The 23,029-nt window shown below is 42.7% G+C and overlaps 1 protein-coding gene across 5 annotated transcripts in view; it reads left to right on the top strand.

Moving 5' to 3' along the window:
- flna (filamin A, alpha (actin binding protein 280)) overlaps positions 1-23,029 on the top strand; it is a 60,826-nt gene that overhangs the window by 18,999 nt on the left and 18,798 nt on the right. For all 5 annotated transcript variants that reach the window (XM_034208668.1, XM_034208671.1, XM_034208669.1 and 2 more), the window contains 28 exons: positions 4,248-4,496; positions 6,486-6,583; positions 8,064-8,211; positions 8,770-8,888; positions 8,970-9,047; positions 9,163-9,325; positions 9,497-9,697; positions 12,063-12,200; positions 12,764-12,890; positions 12,973-13,109; positions 13,222-13,418; positions 14,226-14,339; positions 14,441-14,584; positions 14,756-14,879; positions 15,400-15,560; positions 15,644-15,734; positions 16,463-16,632; positions 17,150-17,267; positions 17,434-17,546; positions 17,723-17,872; positions 18,399-18,717; positions 19,131-19,304; positions 19,389-19,551; positions 19,641-19,801; positions 20,760-20,927; positions 21,078-21,201; positions 21,644-21,800; positions 21,892-22,081. In XM_034208668.1, coding sequence (XP_034064559.1) covers positions 4,248-4,496; positions 6,486-6,583; positions 8,064-8,211; positions 8,770-8,888; positions 8,970-9,047; positions 9,163-9,325; positions 9,497-9,697; positions 12,063-12,200; positions 12,764-12,890; positions 12,973-13,109; positions 13,222-13,418; positions 14,226-14,339; positions 14,441-14,584; positions 14,756-14,879; positions 15,400-15,560; positions 15,644-15,734; positions 16,463-16,632; positions 17,150-17,267; positions 17,434-17,546; positions 17,723-17,872; positions 18,399-18,717; positions 19,131-19,304; positions 19,389-19,551; positions 19,641-19,801; positions 20,760-20,927; positions 21,078-21,201; positions 21,644-21,800; positions 21,892-22,081 — 4,296 coding nt within the window. The remainder of the gene's footprint in view (positions 1-4,247; positions 4,497-6,485; positions 6,584-8,063; positions 8,212-8,769; positions 8,889-8,969; positions 9,048-9,162; positions 9,326-9,496; positions 9,698-12,062; positions 12,201-12,763; positions 12,891-12,972; positions 13,110-13,221; positions 13,419-14,225; positions 14,340-14,440; positions 14,585-14,755; positions 14,880-15,399; positions 15,561-15,643; positions 15,735-16,462; positions 16,633-17,149; positions 17,268-17,433; positions 17,547-17,722; positions 17,873-18,398; positions 18,718-19,130; positions 19,305-19,388; positions 19,552-19,640; positions 19,802-20,759; positions 20,928-21,077; positions 21,202-21,643; positions 21,801-21,891; positions 22,082-23,029) is intronic.

The following is a 23,029-nucleotide window of genomic DNA, read 5'->3' as shown; positions in this document are numbered from 1 at the left end:
AGTACTGAGATCTTGTACTTGAGTAAAAGTAGAAGTACCAGAGTGTAGGAATACTCTGTTACAAGTAAAAGTCCTAGAATCTAAATATTACTCAAGTCAAGTATTATCATCAAAATATAGTGAAAGTATCGACAGTAAAAGTAGTCGTTGTGCAGATTGGTCCATTTCAGAATAATATATATGATATGTTTTATAATGATTGATCATGAAAGTGTTCTCAAAGCTGGTAAAGGTGCAGCTAGTCTGAATGACTTTGTATACTGCAGGGTAGCTGGTGGATTTACTCCAGGTGGAACTAAAGTCTGATTCAACACTTGATTATATTTACCATCATTCATCCACATCTGTGAAGTAACTAAAGGGATTGAATAAATAAGTAAAAGTAAATCATTTACCTTTGAAATGTATTCAAGTAGAAACAAATATTCAAGTAAAGTATCTCAAAATACAGTACTTGAGTAAATCTATCCGGTTACTTCCCGTTTCCTGCTGAAAAGTGAAACTTATGTCAGTTCATCGCTACTTATGAATTTGAACAGAATCATTGAAGTGATACGAATCAACATATCACTAGGTAAACACTGCTTGCCTTTGTGCTGAGGTGGCTGACGGCCCGCTGTGTGACACACCTCTTCTGTACGGAGCTACATTCCTGCTGCAAGTACCAGCCTGTGGTGCACCGAGCTCATCTTCTATCATCTGAAGCCCCTTCAGGGAAAAGAGATATTGCAATGTTGTGTTAAAAAAATAATTCTGACTTGACTAACAGTACAATCGACAATTATAGCTGACAGTTTTCTGGCAACTATGTTTTTTAAAGTTTGTGTTTGTGGAAACGTTGTGGAGAGGGGGAAAAGGACGCAACATGGGTCCCGAGGCTGGAATGTAACAATGTGGCATGCACTATAGCCAGGGCTGCACATAACTGGTGCGCAGGTGCGCATGAAAAAACCATTTTGACCGTTGGGGCTCATCCTAATTTTCGGCCTTGATGTAACGATATTCACAATTAAGTAAATGTAACACCCTTTTCACCCCGGTTACACGTTTCATTTGCCCTGTACGATGGGCGCTGTAAGTGATGAAAATGGGGGATGTTGGCTTATCAGGCGCCCGCAGCTCACAGCCAAAATGCGAGGGAGAGAGGGAGCGAGGGAGGGTGCACCGGTACTGGCGCTGTTGTTATTAGCATCTAGTGCTAGCTGCTCTAACGGAAGAAGAAGAAGATGTTTCTACAATAATGTGGAGGGAGAGTCCTCTCCAGTCAGACTGAGAGGCTGATACTACAGCTCAGTGAGGTAAAGGACTCTGAGTGTTTAGATAGTTAACTTTAGTCTAAGTTCAAACGGTTTGGTCACAATTTATGTAAACACATATTTCCAAGGCTCTCCTTTATAATTATTGGGATAAACAGGTTTGAAATCATTCCAATGTATACTATAGGACAGTAACCAAAGATATCCTTTAAAACTGGAGAGATAAAAAAAATGCATAAATAAATAAATAAATGTTAAGGTAAAATAAGATATGAATGAACAACATAAATAAAATAAGTTACATTAAATTGTTATTGGCTATGGTAGGTTATTGGTTATGTTCACATACTTATTTGATTACATCCACTTGTCTAAGATGACAACAGAGACTTTCGACCCAAACCCAGCTGTTGACTTGTGGATGCAAGCAGCTAATCGCAGACTCAACCAGAGAGGAAGAAGTAGGCCTACATCATCAGCTACCATGTCTGACAGAGAGGAAGACAGAGAGGAGAACAGTCAGGAGGGGAGTGATGACAGCTTGTAGGATTACTGGTCGTGCTAATGTTGTCTTGTGTTCACCTCTGCATGTGTGTTCTGTGTTCACCTCTGCATGTGTGTTCACCTCTGCATGTGTGTTCTGTGTTCACCTCTGCATGTGTGTTCTGTGTTCACCTCTGCATGTGTGTTCAGTGCCGTGTGTCTGGCAAATAAAGTCAAGACCCCCTCAAAAGTTACAGTTTATTTCATTTTAAGGATGAGCACCAAGCAACATCTCCAGGTGCTCCTTTGAGAACCAGGGCAAAAAAAGTTATGTGCACCCCTGACTATAGCCAATCATCTTTGAAGGCAATTCTCTGCTACATGTATATCTCTTGTTCCCTCTTTCTTGTCTTGTGCGTCTTGGTTTGCCTCTTCCTCTGCTCTGCTATTACAATCCAGCTCACTCAAAGTCCCTCTTTGTGATGAGCATATTTTTTCACTGGTAGCAGCTGACATGTCATGTATCGGAGGGTTGGCAGCTTGCGAGCACATCTCTCTGTTGGAACATGAACTCAAGACAGCAGCACTCTGAGATGTTGTAGTTCTGCATGCAGAGAAATAACTCCTGTTATTTGATGTCATTTGAAGTAGAACTGTGCATTTGATTGGCTTTAGAATCCTTTTGGTTTGGGCCCTCTTTCCAGTTTTCAGACACTCCTACTGCAGGCCTTACATATTCCGTTTTGACCGAATCCGCAACCCCCCACTGCAGTCCCAAACACTGCTATACAAAAACAACTTAGAAAAATAAATTCAGGACTTTATTTGTTGAAGTTGAAACTCTGCTATAGCGACAATTATTCCAGTCTAAACTACAATAACAAATCAAATAAAAAAGTTTAAAACAATGTCAGCAGCACTGAAATAAGCAAAGACTGTCCAACGGTGTTTGTTATGATGTTTGCATGCTTTCCCCCACTTTTATCTGTGTTGAAGAATCTAAAATCCGAGAGAAACTGCCAACTGGACACAGCTGCTGTCACAAAGGGGATTCATTCCTTTTAACAGACCGAAAAGTAAACATTTGTAGAAACCCCTGCATAAAGCAAAATCGTTTGTACACTCGTAATAGCCTTTCAACCCTTACAAGAACCAGAATGTTCCTCCATGACTGTGTTCCTATCATCAGCTAAGACACACAAACGCATCGCTCAACCCTCTCCTCACGGCTGGACCTGAGCAATCAGACCTCTTCATCAGCTGCTCCTCTTGTGCAACATGTGTGTGCACGGTGCAGTGTTTCTGTTGCCGCTGTGTGTGTATGTATGTGGTTTTCTTCCTCGTGTGAGAACTAGCTTCTGGTTGCCTCACCACCACCTCTGCTTGCAGCTGAGCGCGTGGCTCTGTCTGAACAACACAGACAAATGCCTCAAATGTTAGAACCCCCCCAACATGTCAGTAGATGTGCTGGTTGTTGTTCTTTTGCAATATAGACAGCTGTCACATATTGAGAGATTGAAGCTCTTCCTTGTTTGTGACAATTACAATGACTGTCTACTTCTTATTTATGTATGGATATGATTGGCACGGTGAGGCAATGTGACCTGTTGGCTGATGAGATGAGTGACTCAGGCTGGATTGTAGTGGACCAAGAATGGAGCCCTGTTGGACTCCATGTAGCGTGCAAACCATTGCAGGCAAAGGTCTCTGAAGCAGTCACGCCATATATCGGACAGAAACAAAATAGAACTCATAAAAGTTGTTCTATTTTTCCAACAATCAATAACTCTGGTTTGGGAGTCACTGATATCAAATAGAAGTAACCATTGTAACTGATTTCAGGTGATAGTATTGAAAGATGCCAGATATAAATGAAAAAGTCATACTCGTCAGCTGACAATGAAAAAGGCTTTCCTGTGTATACCAAGTTATTTTGGGGGGAAGGGGATTTTGATATGATGTAAACCAGCTGGGGACTGGACAGCATAATCAGGCAGCACCAAAACCCATATTATACCTGCATCTGAGGTATTCAGATGAATGTGGTCTATCAGTACGGGCTCAGTGCTGTGCTTTCTCTGAAGCTAGATACAAGTATGTACAAAGAGGTATAATGGCTTATATCTCTGACCAGACCATGGTCCATGATTTCTAGGCATGCATCCAGCCACTCCTCCTTGAAGCCATAGCAGATAACAGAGATGCTCCTGGGGGGATTTGGAATTTAAATCCCATAATTACAGATTCTCTCTTCTGAAGTCTAAATAGAAGAGCAATGATTGAGTCCTTCCTAGTTTCTTATACAGTTTCCTCTATTTTGAAGGACGGCTGCACCCCCAAATCATTTTTGGAACATTTTAAATGACTTTCATCCTGTGGTGCACCAGTTTCTTGTTTTATTGAAACACTTTTGAATAACCAGGTTTGTCTTCTACGATCTGTTTGCCCGTTGGTGTGAATGTTTAAGCATGCAAACTTCAAATGTGCCCCTCGCTCTTCTTCCTGCAGACTCTAAAGCCATCGTGGATGGGAACCTGAAGCTGATCCTGGGTCTGATCTGGACCCTGATCTTGCACTATTCCATCTCCATGCCCATGTGGGATGAAGAAGAGGAGGGAGATGCCAAGCAGAAGACACCCAAGCAGAGGTTGCTGGGATGGATCCAGAACAAACTGCCAGAGCTCCCTATCACCAACTTCCACAGGGACTGGCAGACCGGCCGGGCTCTGGGGGCCCTGGTCGACAGCTGTGCTCCAGGTAAGGGAAAGTGTGTGTGAGTGTGTGTGTCTGAGTGGGAGCGTGTGTGAGGAGGAGCATCTTTCTGTGTCTCAACATTGATTCGTCCAGCAGATTTGGCTTTTAGCGCATTTTACAACTTTTAGGCCTGAATGATTTGAATGAGGGCTATTCACATGTCTGTACTGGCTAGTTGATTTACCTCGAAAAATATTATTGGCTCATTTACAGACTTCTCTTTCTGATGTAAATGAATAGGAAAAAGTATTTTAGGGAAAGAGGTGTCTCCTCCTCCTCCTCCTCCTCTTCCTCCTCCTCTCCAATCACCATGAATTCATGTTCCCCAATTCCTTTCACTGTGAAGAGACCAGTATGGGTGTGCAATGGTTACTAAAGAACTTCTAGCGAGCCCTAAGGGAATACTTAAATAGTAACAGAACAAAGGGTTGGGTGCCCTGTCTGCTCATTGGCTATAGGAGAGTTCTAACCTTTAGGGGGAAAAGGAGAAAAGAAACCAAATATCAAATTAAATCAAATAACCAATTAGAAAAGGAGATGAAATAGTTTTCCTTTACATCCTAGAGTAATCTCTGGGCTCATTAGAGCCAACTCTAAAGCAACCGTAGCTTCAAAAAGTAAGGACAACTTTAGCCTCAGTGTTTTTTTTGCAACCAGACACTGGCACCTCAGTTTTACATGGAATTAAAAACATGTTGCTTCCTGTATGTTATGTCTGTAAGAACCATAACTGTCTGCACACCATGGTGCCGACTGCAGCAGACCTGAGGTCAGGTCACAGAAAGCATTAGTGCGTAATTCCCATCTGTGCAACTAAAACCTGAGGGCAGGCAGCTGGCCCTGAGGGGGGGGGGTGTAGGTGAGGGAAAGTGGTGAAAAGGATTCTGTTCACATGCTCGGGATGTTTGGCATACCTGTGGATCACCAACAGCCTCCAGCCGGAGATAAGGATTCAACAAAGGATGCAGCAGGAGATATCCAGCAGTGTCCTTAAGCGACAACCCTCAGAGTCAGATATATCAAGAAGCTACTGCTGACACGGTTAGCAAGGATATGCATTTCTGTTAATAAAGGAACATCATGACATCCAATGAAGGAATGCAAGGGCAGACCGCTTGATGAGCCGCAGAACTGCAGACTCTCCTTCAAATGAAGATTAGAAGTGCATCCTCTCTGTATCTGTGGCCTCAAGGCTGGAGCCAACATGTCTGCCATAATTAGAGACATTGGCTGTATCACAAACAGTTCTCTTTCTTTGTGTACCTAAATGTCCCTTAATCCTTCAGAAATACTGCTCCACTGTTTTAGAGTGGAAGCACTTCTCTCTCTGATATGCAACAACAAGTGTGGAGTTAAAAGAGAGGCGTCTCCTTTCCTCTGCTGCCCAATTGTAAGACATGTTGTAAAACGATGCTTATGTTGCTAAGGCAAATCATCAAACATGGAGACTGTAATGTTTGTTGTGTTTAACCATGTTCTAATCTTATACAAACACATTTAAATACAGTTTTTTTTTAATGTATCAGCCTTTCTGTTTTTTTGTGTCCGGGAAGATTTCAATGTTCCGGACACATTAGAGGAATTTAGGTCAAATATTAGCTGTGTTTATTGTGCTTAAACTATTGAAAGGAGGGCTACAGAAAGAATGACATAATCAGGCATGTAGATTGAACTGTACTTTGATACTATAGATTGAAAAGAAGGCTATTTCCAATAAAACATCAATTGACTCGTACATAAAGCAAAAATAAATAAATATGACATAAGCCTAGAGCATAACTCTTAACACAAAGTATTTCCCTCAGCCTTCAGTCCTACATATTCTCAGATCAAATACAACTGAATTCAACTCTTTGTATACAGACCTGATTAGATATAGGCATGTCTGGTTCATCACATTCTTATGAAGGCGTGCTGAATCTGATGTTATTGTCATGTTGTGTATTTCCGTGCTGCCTCCTGTAAATCCCTCTCCCGTCTCTCCTCCTGCAGGTCTGTGTCCTGACTGGGATCAGTGGGATCAGACCAAACCAGTGGACAACGCCCGAGAGGCCATGCAGCAGGCTGACGACTGGCTGGGCATCCCTCAGGTCAGATACACAAACACCATTACTTCAATTCATAAGAAAAGCTGTTATATGTGTTCTTTATAGAAGATCATGTTTCCCATTGTTATCCATAATTTAGGTTTATAAAGTGACCATTTTGAACAACGGCCTTAAGTCTTTTGATTATGCCAAATAGTTCAGCAAAAATAAATTGGCCTAAAACTTTCATTTTATGGTGCCATACATATGTTAACAACATTGTGGTCAATTTAAGACTCACGACCATCAGATCTGGACATGCATAGCTTTTTGCAAATAAAAGCAGAAGGACATACTGTTTTGTTGTAACCCATTTGGTGCTCTGGTTATTATTCAACTATAGATATAAGAAACATATAGATATCATAATAATGGCTTGTTTTTCAAGTGCCAGCCTAATCATAATACTACAGGACTGGTGTGAGAAGTAGGTTTTATTTTAGTAGATAGAAATGGTCTCCTGCCCGGGACAGACCCTTATTAACATACTGCAACACTGTGGAGTCTGGTGGTGCGCTCACTTGGGCATCCTTTAGGGAATGGACAGAATCTGAACTCTAGCATTTCATCTGGTTAGGTTTTTGAACAGAATGAAAATGTGAATTTAGTTGTTAGATTCTGACCAGCTCTGGCTCCGGGTCTCCGGGTCTCTGCTGAGCGTCTGGCAGAGTGTTGGCATGGTTGGCACAGCATCGCGTGCTGACAGTTGACTCTGTGGTCGCTACTGTTTCCGCCTTCAGCTCTGGGTCTGCTCGCACACTTTCTCTGTGGCTTGTTGAATCAGACAATGTGTGTCTGGCTCTGCATGTGAGAGCGTATCAGGTACTTTCTGAGCAGAGGAAGAGGTTGGCATGTGGTTGGGGAAAAAAAATCACAATACTACTCATTTGATATATGTGGGTATGATCTCCATGGCAACTAATCAAACAGCATCTTCGATCAGCAAACAGAGCCGTGCAGTGATTAAGAATTGTAAGGCGACCTAGAAATTGGCATAGCAACGGCTCACAGGACAATGGCATTTTTCCATTGGATTTTGGAAATTGCAGAAAATAAGATATTTTTCAAACACACAATACAGTATAATCACAACATACTGACACAACTTTGTGAATTTTAAACCTTAAATGGAAACATCAGACTTAAAAACACGGTCACATCAACACTGCTAAGCTAAATGCGGCTAATTTAGTCACCTGTAAGCAACTGTCGTTTATACCACACATATAAGCTTTGGACATTGACCAGTGGGTTATTTATTGACATATTTTAATGTAGTAGAACAAAACGTGAACATCTCCCCACTTTTTTTTTAACCAGAGACCTTATTTCAGATCTAACCAAAAAAGAAGAGGGAAGTGGAAGTGCTAAAATACTCACAATTTCCAGGCTTTAGGACTTATTCTTGCACCACTCTATATGATACCATGGAAACGCAGCCATTTCTTTAAAAAACATTTGTCTCCTTGTATCCTCCTCTTAGGTGATCACCCCTGAAGAGATTGTTGACCCCAATGTGGACGAACACTCCGTCATGACCTACCTGTCCCAGTTCCCCAAGGCTAAACTGAAGCCTGGCGCTCCTCTGCGGCCCAAACTCAACCCCAAGAAGGCCCGTGCCTATGGGCCAGGTACACACACACACACACACACACACACACACACACACACACACACACACACACACACCTGGAGCTAGACTTCAACGAGGAAACAGAGTTGTCCGAGCTGAGCAGCTGGATCAGTTTAGAGCAGGGGTGATTAACATGTTTTTAGCCATTGACCAACAAACTGAGGGGGTCCAAGAGGTTGGACCTGTGCCGGAGGAGGAATTTAAAGGGACAGATCACCCCAATATCCATTATTATCCTCTAAATGTAGTGCTATTTAAATACACTGATCTTTTCTAACTCATGGATGAGAGGCTGCTGAGCTGTACATCAGCTAGCTGAGAGAGGACACTTCCTTCTTTGTGGTGATGCTGTTGGCAGGTGTAGTTCTGTAGAACTAAAGTAGTTCCCTCACAGAACTGATCACAACAAGGTCTGTAGACCATTTCAAGTAACTTGGTCAAGTTCTCGGCTACCACCACAAGTATATTTCAGATCTGTGGGAGACAGTCATCCATTTACTGTACATTGTTATAATGTTCACACATGTTATGTATCCCCCCCCCCCCCTCTGGACAGGTGTGGAGCCCGTTGGTAACGTTGTGATGAAGAAGGCTCTGTTCACCGTGGAGACCATCAGTGCGGGGATGGGGGAGGTGCTGGTGTACGTGGAGGACCCTGCAGGACACAGAGAGGAGGTGAGAACCAGGGGGTTTCTTTGGAGATGCTTTTGAATCATCTTGGCATACTAGCTTTAACATTTTTACAATTTCTTCCAGGCTAAGGTGACAGGAAACAATGATAAGAACCGCACCTACTCTGTCGTCTACATCCCTAAAGTCACAGGCATGCACAAGGTGAGTTATTTATAATAAAAAAAAAAAATGTAATCCAATGATTTTTAAGATATTGACAAACCTGCTGAGGCCCTGTTATGGTTACCTTAGCATTCTGTTAACTCTCTCTCTCTAGGTGACGGTGCTGTTTGCAGGGCAGCACATCTCTAAGAGCCCCTTCGAGGTGGAGATCGGCATGGCTCAGGGAGACTCCAGCAAGGCCACGGCCCAGGGGGCCGGCATCGAGCCATTAGGAAACATCGCCAACAAGAGCACTTACTTTGATGTCTACACTGCAGGTAAATGAAAACATGGACGATGCGAGAGAGGTTTGGACTTTTTGCAATGGATGCAGCCAAACCCTTAATTGAGTAGTTATTTAGTAAAAGTCCTCATTATCGTTTTGATTGAGCGACCCCTTGTGTGTCTAATTACACATTTTCCTTGACCTCTATCCGCTCTGTCCTCAGGCGCTGGTGTTGGCGAGGTGGAGGTGATGATCATTGACCCTGCCGGCAAGAAGAGCATCGTGCCCTGCACCATCGAGGACAAGGGCAACAGTAGCTACCGCTGCACCTACAAGCCCATCCAGGAGGGGCAGCACACCCTCTACGTCACTTTCGCTGGGGGCCAGATCAGCAAGAGCCCCTTCATGGTCACCGTGGGCGAGGGTAGGACTTCTATTGATTTATAAGCAGCAATTATTCCATATCACCATCCCTGAGAAACATGGCATCAGATGTTGCTGAAGCGTTCTGGACGTTAATGTTTCGCCTGTAAATCCACTTTACATTGATGGGAGCCTCTATAGAGTGGTGCAGTGACGCTTTTCGTAAGTTCGCTTCACAAGGGCTCCCTCGACTAAAGCCAATAGGATTTATTTATTGAATAACGGAATATTTCAGAAAATATCATTTGTGGCAAACACACGTTTTGATACTTACACATGTTGTTCAACAGGATATCTCCATTTATCACCATCACTTTATGATTTATGAATCGTGAATGCAATCGGCAGAAGTAAAAGCTAGCAGCACCGCTAAGCTTACCGCGGCTAATATTGGACGTGATGACATTAACTAGTTTTATTTAATCACTTGTTTGAAACAGCTTTTGTTACCTACAGATCTCATTTAAAGCAAATAACCTGTTTTTTTACTTTGAGACAGCAGAACAGGAATTGGCAAAATGCTTACTCATAAACTTTTAGGACTCATTCCTGCACCACTCAGACTCTCGGCTATAACAAAGTCTACTTGGATCTAAAAGGCACAAATATATTTGATGCCTCGTATATATCTGCTTATCCTGCTGTTTTCTCTTCAGTTGTATCTAATGCTGTCCTGTGGTTTCCTGCTGCTCTACTGGACGTCCTCCCTCTTCCTCCTCCTCCTCCTCCTCCTCTCTTCTCTCTGATAGAGGCCTGCTGGTATCTGTCCTCTCTCTGGAGCAGGCTCTTCCTTCTGCTATCATTTCCTGTTTCCTGGGATCTCTCTTGGGTAGTGTGTGTGTGTGTGAGATGTGTGTGTGGTTGAGCTGTGTGCCCATGTAGATATTTCACTGCTTTATATGTGTGTCAGCATAACAGTCATCTGACAATCATTTAACCTCAAAATAACGTAATCATCAGTAGGCTTTGGTGATATGGAGACAAATAAATGTCACAATATGTTTGATCAAATAGCTTTCATATTGTTATTGCAAAGATATTTCTCTATTGACTATTGGTTCAATATATATATTCCTGGTTGGATCAAAGTGTACAATTATTATTGTATTCTTACTTGAAGTCTTAAGTTTAACAACATGTTTTTATCTTACTAAATGCTCTGCTTCCATCCATTTGTGTTGGTGTTTAACCTTTGAAAAGCAACGTTCTCACTGCACTCAGAACACATGTCGTCTCCCCATGGCACTCACTAAGATAGTATTCCTTTAACCTGGTGGATGAACCTTCTAACATACAGATGTTTCTCTGTTTGTTATTGGATGATTAACTTCTGTTAAGTGGTTCACACATTTATACCACACCTGCACACATCCCCTGAAGAGTCTTCAGGGGATGTGTGCCGGTGTGGAAGACATCAAAAAAGAATTTTAATATAATAAAATATAACTGTATTCTTCCTCTGGTGTCCTTAAGTAGTCCACTTCCTGTCAAATATCTTGAGCCCCTTTTTAATAGCCTCTGTTGCTGCAGGGTTTCCTCTGCTTCCTGCAGGGCATCAGCCCTCGACCCAACAGATCCTATTTGTACGATCTTTAAAAGGAAATGGAGGATTAGAATGGAATATCGTTTAGTCACACACACACACACACACACACACACACACACACACACACACACACACACACACACACACACACACACACACAGCATTAACTTAGACCCTGCATTTATCCCATCCTAGCATTAGGAGCAGTGGGCTGCTATTAGAGTCCTTAAGAGCCACCTAACCGGCACCTCATATTCTTTTTTTATTTATTTCAAAAACATATTTGTATTGAAGACACATAAATAAATGTTGGTACATCAATGGGAGCCACAGTTACAGAATAAAAACAACCAGTGATCGTCTTAGTCTTAACTACGATTGTACATCAACTGAAGAGCCATACTTTAGCTTTGACATGTTTTCCTCTTTTTGAAGGCGTGCAAAATTCAAACACACCAAATCAAACTAAACTGGCCCCTCTGCAAGCACCACTCCACCCTCCGTAGTTTAAAGACTTGATGGGTCGAAGCCAAGTCCCCACTGACTGAGCAACTGCTGGCAGGAGATATGTAGGATACTCCACTTCCTGTGTGAGGATAAAGAGTCATTTCCTTTACACTGCTCTAAGACTTCCCTCTGAGATAAGATGGATGGATACGAGGAGAATACTGAAAGCGCTCCAGCAGTCCTTCAAAAACGATGAATGTAATCTTCACCTTGCACCTCTTTCCCCGTCTCCCCTGAAAGCACTGCTGACACAGTCATACTGTTGGAGGCAGAATACATCTCTTCCTCTCTCACTCTTTGTGTCTCTCCACAGCATGCAACCCCAGCCTCTGCAAAGCCAAGGGTCGGGGTCTGCAGCCCAAAGGCCTGAGGGTGAAGGAGACCGCAGACTTCCAGGTGTTCACCAAGGGGGCCGGCACCGGAGAGCTTAAAGTCTCCATCAAGGGGCCCAGTGAGTCCGGCGCAAACACTACACAACGACACCACCTACTTCTTTACATTGGAAATGGTTTGATCAACTCTTTATCGATACTGGTCACTTTAATAGAGTTCTGATGTAGATCTCGATCCAATAGACAGGAAACAGTTTCCAGTACAGTAAATACTTTGAGGGAATAATACTCTTTACCATATTGCAGTCTTAAGTAAAGGTTTTATTGCACAAGATGACATTGCGATAAAAAACAACTTTGTATTGCTCAACCAAAGTTAGTCCATATGTGTCCTTAAGAAATAAAACGTTTGAAAATGCTGTCCAACTAATCCTTACAAACTCTAACTAGCTTTATGATGAACTGTTTTCATCATTATTTGTCAAGTATCCATCAACTCATTGTCGACTCTCTTCTAGGGAGAGAAGACCATCTGCTCAAAACGTCTCTAGATTTCCACATCGGCTCTTTTATAATATATCCATGATGCTTTGCAAAACAAGAAAGAATACATTACCTTGGCCTTAAATCTGTCAGTTGAGACAAATTGGTTTGATACTAAAGTGCAGGACTGTGTTCACAGAGGGTCTTGAGGAGCCGTGCAAAAGAAAAGATCTTGGAGACGGGGTGTATGCTTTTGACTATTACCCCACCACCCCGGGGACATACTCCATCACCATCACCTGGGGAGGGCAGCACATCCCCCGCAGGTACACACACTCACACTGAAACAAACACTGCTACTGAACCGCTGTCCCTGTCCTCTGACTGATCGCCCTCTGCTCCCTTTAGTCCCATCGAGGTGAAGATCGGCGCTGAGGCCGGCCCCCAGAGGGTGAGGGCCTGGGGTCCGGGGCTGGAGCACGGTATAGTCGGCAAATCAGCTGACTTTGTGGTGGAGGCTGTTGGAGACAATGTTGGCACACTGGGTGAGTAACACACGGGGAAAGAATCCTGAACATTTTAGTATCCACATTTTCCCCTCAGTTCTGCGCTCGCAGCTCTTCTAAGCTCGTGGTGTGGTTGTCTCTCCCCGTTCAGGTTTCTCTGTGGAAGGCCCCTCTCAGGCCAAGATAGAATGTGACGATAAGGGTGATGGGTCATGTGACGTGCGCTACTGGCCCACAGAGTCTGGAGAGTACGCCGTGCACGTGCTCTGCAACAACGAAGACATCCAGCACTCTCCCTTCATGGCCGAGATCGTCAACGCACCAAACAAAGACTTCTATCCCGACAAGGTATACACACTTTGCTGCAGCAAAACACACACACACACACACACACACACACACACACACACACACACACACACACACACACACACACACACACCGGCAATCAGTGTTCACTTTCAATCTTGTATATTGTGTCAAAAAATACAAAGCTGAGGGAGGGCTTATATTATCTGTAAATACAAAAAAAAGTTGTACATTTACAAGGAGGAGACTCGGATATTCCCTGTGATGATTAAGTCATATATTTGTGAGAAAATTCAGAATCTCTGAGGATCTAAATACTTGAGGTGTTATAAAACACATTTTCCATCTATAAATGTATGTAGAAAACATGCTTAAAGTGTCTGTATCATTCATGGTAAGGAATAATTTTTCCCCATCATCTATTGTAGCTGGATATGGGGTCTTAATATTTTTACAATGCATGTTATTATATAGTCAGTCTGTATGGTGCAATAGATATTTAGCCTCGGCTGATTTAACCACGGAGATGCAAGTGACTGCTGGCTGGACTGCCAGCCACCCAACCTTGCAAAATTAAGCGATGTGGTTCCTCGACATAGATAACACCATTTTGCTGAGTTGTATTTGTTGTAACTGTGTGGTTTGTCTAATGTTATATTATCTATCTATATATATATAGATATACTGTATATTATCCACATTCCCAGACTCCGTAATTCATATTATTTTTAACCTACACTGGTCCTTGTACAGCTTTGCAGCCTTTGACATGTATTCCTGCAGCGTTGTAGCTAGAGCCCAATGTCGAGCTGTATTCCTTAAGCTCCATGGATGTGTGTGTTCCAGGTCAAGGCTCAGGGTCCAGGTCTCCAGAGCAGTGGTCTGGCTGTTGGGAAGCCCACAGAGTTCACAGTGGACGCCAAGCAGGGAGGAAAAGCTCCTCTGAAGATTGTGGCTCAGGTAGGGCTGTGTGTGTGTTCCAGCAGAAATGTGCTGCATGTGTGTGTTCTGCTCCTCAGTATACTCACACACCTCTTTGTTCTGTGTCCACTTGTGCTCAGGATGTTGAGGGAACTCCTGTGGATGTACAGGTTAAGGATAATGCCAACGGCACATATGCCTGTAGTTACACACCACGTAAACCCGTCAAACACACTGCCATGATCTCCTGGGGAGGGGTCAACATCCCAGAGAGTCCCTTCAGGGTGAGTACACACACACACACACACACACACACACACACACACACACACACACACACACACACACACACACACACACACACACACACACACACACACACACACACACAAACATTTAGACAAAGGACATTATTACAGAAAAGTGTCTTTAAGCTTCTGTGTTTTTGATTGCAGATGAATATAGGAGCAGGATGTCACCCTAACAAGGTGAAGGTGTCGGGCCCGGGGGTGGCCAAGACCGGCCTGAAGGCCTTCGAGCCGACGTACTTCACTGTGGACTGTGCAGAGGCCGGACAAGGTAGAGACATTTAACTGTTGCACACATTACTCACAGATAAGTATTTTCTAACACTGCTTGATTGGCGTTTTATAAACTAATGAGAGACCTGCAGTGTGTTTAAAACTGCAATTATCAACATTGGTTTATCCACAATGGATCAAATTGCTGCTTATGTCGTAGTTTCAAATCACAAAACACTATCACACAGCTCTGCTTTCTTTTCGGTTTCCCAGAACAATTAAGCGTCCCTCAGCACATTGTTTTGGTTTTTCCGATTGCAATTTTAGCCGTCATTGTTCCAGGAAGTTGAACTGCTTTGTAAACCCACTTTACATCACCAACTCAGCACCAATTGGCCGATAGACATGGAAGAATTTAGCAGCTAAAAAGCCAGAAATATCACTCTGGAGGTGGTGGAGACAACAGAGGACAAAGAACATGTAACTTTGTCGATAGTTAACTGGTTCTACTGCCCTAAGCATATTTATTTTAGTTTCTCAATCATGAAGTAATGAAGGCGTTTGTCTCCGGCCCTCAGGGGACATCAGCATAGGCATCAAGTGTGCCCCTGGAGTGGTGGGGCCGGCAGAGGCCGACATCGACTTTGACATCATCAGGAACGACAACGACACGTTCACAGTGAAGTACACCCCCCCTGGAGCGGGCAGCTACACCATCATGGTGCTGTTCGCAGACCAGGTGAGTCTGAGTGCAGCAGGAGGATGGCCCATGATTCACTGGGTTTGATCAAATGTGTCTGACTGCTTGTGTTTGGTGTTCAGGCTATCCCCATGACGCCCATCAGGATCAAAGTGGATCCTTCTCATGATGCCAGCAAAGTGAAGGCCGAGGGCCCCGGACTCAGCCGCAGCGGTGAGAAAGAGAACAGTATTTATTCAGTGGGAAATATTCCATCTCCATATTTAAATCTGCAGCTTTCTCTTTACAGTTTTTATTTCACTATAGTGCTGCTCAGAGCTTATTCCCACCTGTGACCAGGGGTGGAAGAAGTACTCAGATTTTTATTTCTAAAAGTACAAATACTATGGTCTTAAAGTACTCTTTTCCAAGTAAAAGTCCTGAATTGAAAATGTTACGATAATGGCTCTTTTTACAGTATTATTTTGTTCTAGAATATTATATTTTGTTATTTTTTCTTATTAATATATGTAGCATTCCAAGGTTTTAGTTTTTTTTTTTTATGTGGGGCCAATTTACTAACCATTTAATCTGTAAAATACTTGGAGTATTTGTAGTAGACGACTCCAACTTTATTTATTTATCATGTGTTTTATATGTAAAGAGTAAGTATGAGTGTTGTATAAATATATTAGAGTCAAAAGTGCAATATTTGCCTTTCAAAATGTAGTGGAGCAGAAGTACATGTAGCATAAAATACAAGTACTCAAGTAAAGTACAAGTTTGTCATTTAAAGTACTTAAGTACAGTACTTGAGTAAATTGAGTTACGTTTTTACGAGGTTTTTCTGAATGAATCGGCAGGAACTGATATAAAGTTTTTTATGAACTGCTGGAGTTTGAGAGATTAAAATGAAACCTCTTTGATTAGTCGGACTCACTGACTGGTTCTCTGTCTCTCAGGTGTGGAGCTGAACAAGCCCACCCACTTCACTGTGAGCACCAAAGCAGCGGGGAAGGCTAACCTGGACTGCAGCTTCAGCGGGCCGACCAAAGGAGAGGCTGTGAAGGACTTTGAAATCATCAATAACCACGACAACACACACACCGTCAAATACACACCTGTGCAGCAGGTACCATGGGAGAAGCACTCGCATACCAACATGCACATGCAGTTTTTTAACATATGTTAACTTGGTAGATTAAGGTCCCATTTAGATTAAAATAGACGTTAAGGCAGGGTATAAGGACGGGGTTACCTTGTGATTGACTGGTTGCTACCCCAATGTTGTCAATCTTTGAGTAGTAGATATGTTTCGCCTTACCATTTCAACCCTTTCACAGTGTTTTCACTTAATGAAAGTTATTGGCAACATTTTCATGTTTTTACCTTTTTAAAAAGTCTTTTTCAGTGTTTGTTTGTACTTTGCTCATCACTGTGGCTTATTTGAATCCCAAAATGTCAAACTAATCCTTTTAACTTTACTTAATAATAAACACATTCTGATAAAGCACTGTGATTGACTTGGTCAGTTGTTGGTCTGCAGTTCTCGTTCTTTGGGATGCGTTAAGTTGAGGGAGGATCATTCTCCACCCGTTGCTTCATAATCATGTGTGATAACATCTCTGTCCCTCCCCTTCCTGCCCCAGGGTCCTCTGGGAGTCGCCGTGACCTATGGCGGAGATAACATTCCCAAGAGCCCCTTCAACGTGGCTGTGGCCCCCACACTGGACCTCAGCAAGATCAACGTCACCGGCCTGGGGGACAGTGCGTACTTCCTTATCGCTCATACCTCACCACGGTCTCATATAAAGATCTGTACAGAACACCAGCTGGTGTTTCTGGGTCTCAGTCGGTTTTATTAGTGTGACAATCATCTGTTACTCTTCACCTGTAGCATTTCTTACATGAAATCCAATTTTTGTCTCTGTAGAGATGACTGTCGGCAAAGACCAGGAAGTGACGGTGAAATCGAAGGGGGCCGGAGGTCAGGGGAAGGTCGCCGCCAAGGTCACCTCACCTTTAGGGAAGCCAGTGGCCAGCAAGGTACTGCACATGTTTAACTGAATATCAGCTGACCATATGTTTTCCTCACATAAATTACCTTTTTAATAATATATAAAAATGATAAATGTCTAACAGTTTGAGAAACGTTTTCATCCTAACATGATGCATGCACTCTTTTAATGTGTTTTTATAACTTTTAATATTTGTTGTTGCAGGTTGAGCCCGGGCTGAGTCCAGAGAGCAGCCAGGTGAAGTTCATCCCCCGAGAGGCGGGGCCCTACCAGGTGGAGCTGACCTACGACGGAGTCCCCATCCCCGGATCTCCCTTCAGCCCCACAGCTTACCCCGTCTCAGACCCCTCCAAGGTGAGACGGTTACTGTCAAACACTACACATCCAGACGAGGAAATGTGAATTATACAACATGTAAATGAACTTTCGCTCCATGTGTTACGTGGATATAACTTATTTTCTGCATTCAGATATCTATATTTCATTACATACTTTATCTGTAACTATCTGGCTCATGCTTCAACTCTGATACACTCCACACTCTTAACATATTTGTATTCACTTTCTAAAACACTTTCTGACTGATGCTACTTTAATATACACAATTTATATATATATATATATATATATATATATATATATATATATATATTTAACAAATACAAATTATTTCTTTTATTCTTATATTCTTTTTTAAAGTGTTTTTATTTATTTTTTTATTTCTGTTATTAGTTGTGGATAGCGGTGATTGTGAATCTCAGTCATTCTGTTATGTTTACATTGCCCCTAAATAGTCAAAGTTATATCATATTATATATATAAAATTATATATTTATTTTAAAACATGATTTAACTAAAAGTCGTCTCTCTTTACTCTCAGGTGCGCTGCTCTGGTCCAGGCCTGGAGCGCGCCAAGGTGGGGGAAAAGGGGGAGTTCGTGGTGGACTGTACCAATGCGGGGCCGGCCGAGCTGACCATCGAGATCATCTCTGACAGCGGCACCGAGGCGGAGGTCCACATCCAGGACAACGGAGACGGGACCTATACCATCACCTACATCCCCCTGTACCCCGGCTCCTACACCCTCACCATCCGCTACGGAGGCCAGGACGTGCCAAACTTCCCCGCCCGGCTCACCGTGGAGCCCGCCGTGGACGCCAGTGGAGTCCGTGTCTTCGGACCAGGAGTGGACGGAAAAGGTACACTAATGATATGATATATCAATTATTCCTATAAAGAATTTTGGTCACTATATATATATTTATTTTTTTGGTGCATATTCTGTATGTATGCATTTGCATAAATATGCACTTTAAAAAAAATTGATCAACCTTTTCAACTTGTTTTTTCTGTTGTCAGATGTGACCAATCCAAATTGAATTACAGTCTCTTTTTGTCGCTGTGGAATCCAGTATTTGTGCCATCACTTCCATCTAATCAGTCAAAGTGATCTCATATAATCCTGTGTAAAAATGATTCCAATAAGTTCCACATAGTGTAGTAGTGTGCATGTTTCTAATTTGGAAAAAGAAAAACACTCTGTGTCTTTATGGAGTTGATGCGTCCCTAGATGTGACCAAAGCTCCAACAACATGCTCTCCTGTGTTTCCAGGAGTTTTCCGGGAGGCGACCACAGACTTCACTGTGGATGCTCGAGCTCTCACACAGACCGGAGGCGATCACATCAAGACTCTGATCAGCAACCCGTCGGGCAGCCGCACAGACGCCCTGATCGCTGACCGCGGGGATGGAACCTACAACGTTGAGTACACTCCCTACGAGGAGGGTGAGTTCAGACCGTAGGAACAGTGCAGCACGTGTGCTTGGTTTTTCTCAGGGCAGAGTTTAAAGCTCAGACTGTGTTTCTCAGGCCCACACAGTGTGGAGGTGTGCTACGATGGCTCTCCGGTGCCTAAGAGTCCGTTCCGTGTTGCTGTCACTGAAGGCTGTGATCCAGCCCGTGTGCGTGTGCACGGTCCAGGCCTGAAGGGCGGCATCACCAACAAGGCTAACAAGTTCACCGTGGAAACCCGGTGAGTGAGAAAGATTCTCCATTTGGAAGAGTTTACGGTGGAATGTGACCCTGCTTTTGGTTCTAATGTCCGCGGTGTTCCCTTTGCAGAGGAGCAGGCACTGGGGGTCTGGGTCTGGCGGTGGAAGGTCCTTCAGAGGCCAAAATGTCCTGCACTGATAACAAGGATGGCAGCTGCAGCGTGGAGTACATCCCATACGAGACCGGCACATACAACCTCAACATCACATATGGAGGACAGCCCATCAAAGGTACAGCTGGGAAAACGAATCGGAAACCTTCTTCAAATGATTGTCATGTTTAACTTCTTTAATAGTTTAAATATTAGTTATCTAAAGGTTTCATCCAAATGTAAACCCCTGGTTCCCTTTTCCCCTGAGAGGAGAGAAATACAGTGAATATATTTCTGCTAGATGGTTCCGATTCTGGTTCACCATACTTCATATCGGCTTGACCATAAAGTCCTGCAGGGATGACTATTTGTGTAGGCCAACTCTGGAGTTAGTGTCAGCCTCGTTTCCTTCATAAAAAGCCATTAGTATTGGATGATTGGAAAAGATGAGCTAAGCCAAAAATGTTTTATTATACTTACAAGTGGAGTGTGGACTGCTACTTGGAGAGGTCCCAATTCACCTCCTGCCCTGCAGTGGTGCCCTTGAGCAAGGCACCAGACAACCCCCCACCCCCATTGCTTCCAGGGCGCTGTGCAATAGCTGCCCACTGCTCCTAGTACTAGGATGGGACAAAGCAGAGGCCAAATTTCACTGTGTGCTATGTGCTCTACATGTGTGACCATTAAAGAGGGTTTCATCCCTCCAATTCTATCTTCTATCTATAAGTGTTGTCTTCACATATGAGCATGACTGTTATGATTTTCAGAGCATACATTCAAACGTTAGGCTTTTTACAAACCACAATCACTTGACTTTAACCTCGCCTACAAAAAAACGAATTGACTTAGTAGACAAGTATTTGGAAGTGCTGAAATGCTAACATGTTTATCGACTCATTACTGCAGCCCTCTTTTGGTCTGGGACCAACATGTAGTCTGTCATGAATCACAGCCATAATTGTCTCTAGACCGCCGTGGGAATAGAGGCTGAAACATGAGAAGAAACACATTATAAAACATTAACATGTCAGTTTACTAGACTGCTAGAGCACCTCAGAATATTTGATTCTGACTTTCCTGAGGTTTTCTCTGTGCAGGTAGTCCCTTCTCTGTGCCGGTCAGTGACACCGTGGACAGCACCAAGGTGAAGTGCCAGGGTCCAGGCCTGGGAAACAATGTCAGAGCCAGCATCCCTCAGGCGTTCACAGTGGATGCCTCCAAAGCTGGAGTGGCCCCCCTGCAGGTCCGCGTGCAAGGACCCAAAGGTGAGTGTGTCTTCTGATGTTTATTCACCATCAAATATATGATTAGAATTATTTCCACATTAAAATAAGTAAATAAAACTGGATCTGTGTCCTGTAATTTAATTAGTTGTGTACTTACACTATCCCAATGTTTTGTGTGTCTGTGTGTAGGAGTGGTGGAGCCTGTGGAGGTGGTGGATAATGGTGATCAGACTCACACAGTCAACTATGTTCCCACCAGAGAGGGACCCTACTCCATTAATGTGTTATACGCTGATGAGGAGATCCCACGCAGGTAACACACAGACTCAAGTACAACAAAGATATTCTAATCATTCTTTAGTTTCTATGTTTTGTTTCTAATATTGACTTCAAGCTTATTTAACCAATATTCTGTACTTCTAAATAGAAGAACAGACTTTAATGGTCTTTGGTTAATCTTAAAAAATGCATCGTGATCTGTAGATGTACCATTTCTTTTACATTTTCTGGTATTGCATTATTTTGTCAACCCCTGCACTTGAGTGCATCTTAAATTCATAACTTTCTTAACATTTTGACTCTTATTTGTCATAAAGTTTGAAATGATTTTACCATACGATTTGAGTTCTTTGGACAAAAACAACGTAGTTTGATTTATGCCCTCTTGCTTCAACTGACTTAGCTTTCTTTTACCTTTACTGCATTGAATGAAAAATAAAAGTGTATTTTTGTGATAATGCATCCTCCCCCATCAGCCCCTACAAGGTGAAGGTGCTCCCCACCCATGATGCCAGTAAGGTGCGAGCCAGCGGCCCCGGCCTCAACACCACCGGGGTGCCCGCCTCTCTGCCCGTCGAGTTCACCATTGATGCCAAAGATGCCGGCGAGGGATTGCTGGCGGTGCAGATCACTGTGAGTGTACCCATATGATGCAGATAATAACAGTTACAATTAGTTATTTCTGTTGTTGTTTTCAAACATTGTTCCCTTTTAACCCCTGCAGGATCCAGAGGGGAAGCCTAAGAAGGCTAATATCCGTGACAACCATGACGGGACCTACCTGGTGTCCTATGTACCCGACATGACGGGCAGATACACCATCCTCATTAAGTACGGAGGGGATGAGATCCCATACTCCCCCTACCGCATCAGGGCGCTGCCCACCGGAGACGCCAGCAAGTGCACAGTCACAGGTATGTTCCGGACTGCTGCTTTTATAGCTGTTGACATGTGTTTAAAAAATGACCTTACACACAAGTCCCACAATTAGATTTTTATATCTGCCATCAAAAAACCCATATGAGACGAGAAGAAATAAAAAATGTCTCTGCATGATAATGAATTTAACAGTTTTATGTTACCATATTTCTCAGATGAAGATCCGATTCTCACCAGGATTGTATGTCTCCACACATGCAAATGTTGTTGCAAAATGAGGTGTAAAGCAGCTAGCAGCTCTGAAGATGATTCCAATTGTGTAATAGAAAACACAAATTAGCAGCCGGTTATTCTTAAAAAGAATTAGGAAAACAAGAAATCATACTGTTGTAATGTTTTTTATAAATGATCCATCCACAGTTTGACACAGTAGGACAAGCACTTACTCACTTATTTGCAGAGAGTTTCATGAGAAGCTTGAATGAACTGTCAGATGACATGGTTAGCTTAGCTTAGCATAAACAGTGAAGCAAGGGGAAATAGCCAATAATTTAAACAGTACAAAAAAAAGTTATTTGGTTTTCTTTGTTATGTATTAAACATCTAAGATGTATAATAAACATTAGAGAACTTTAGAGGTGCTGGTGGATGGGTTGTCTTTCCTCTTTCATCGTTATGCTAAGCTAAGTGGTGACTAGCTCTAGCTTCAGTTATCTATCTAGCTAGACGTCAGTTTTCTTAAATGTTCATAATGCTTTATAAAAATAAGCATAATACATTATAAAGCATTTTATAATAACTGTTTTAGTACCACAGTATTTAGGCTACTTGCTGCACACTCACTGATATTTTAGATTTAAATTATATATTTTTCATTTCATTTAAAGGAAGCATTGACCCACAAAAGATTACAATGTATGACACATGTGTGGCATTATAACATTTTACCTCTTAAGTCAATCTAAAACTGCTTTACAATATGT

This window comes from Gymnodraco acuticeps, unplaced genomic scaffold (genome assembly GCF_902827175.1).
Source record: "Gymnodraco acuticeps unplaced genomic scaffold, fGymAcu1.1, whole genome shotgun sequence".
Classification (NCBI taxonomy): Eukaryota; Metazoa; Chordata; class Actinopteri; order Perciformes; family Bathydraconidae; genus Gymnodraco; species Gymnodraco acuticeps.
This window is presented reverse-complemented; position numbering and strand designations above follow the sequence as displayed.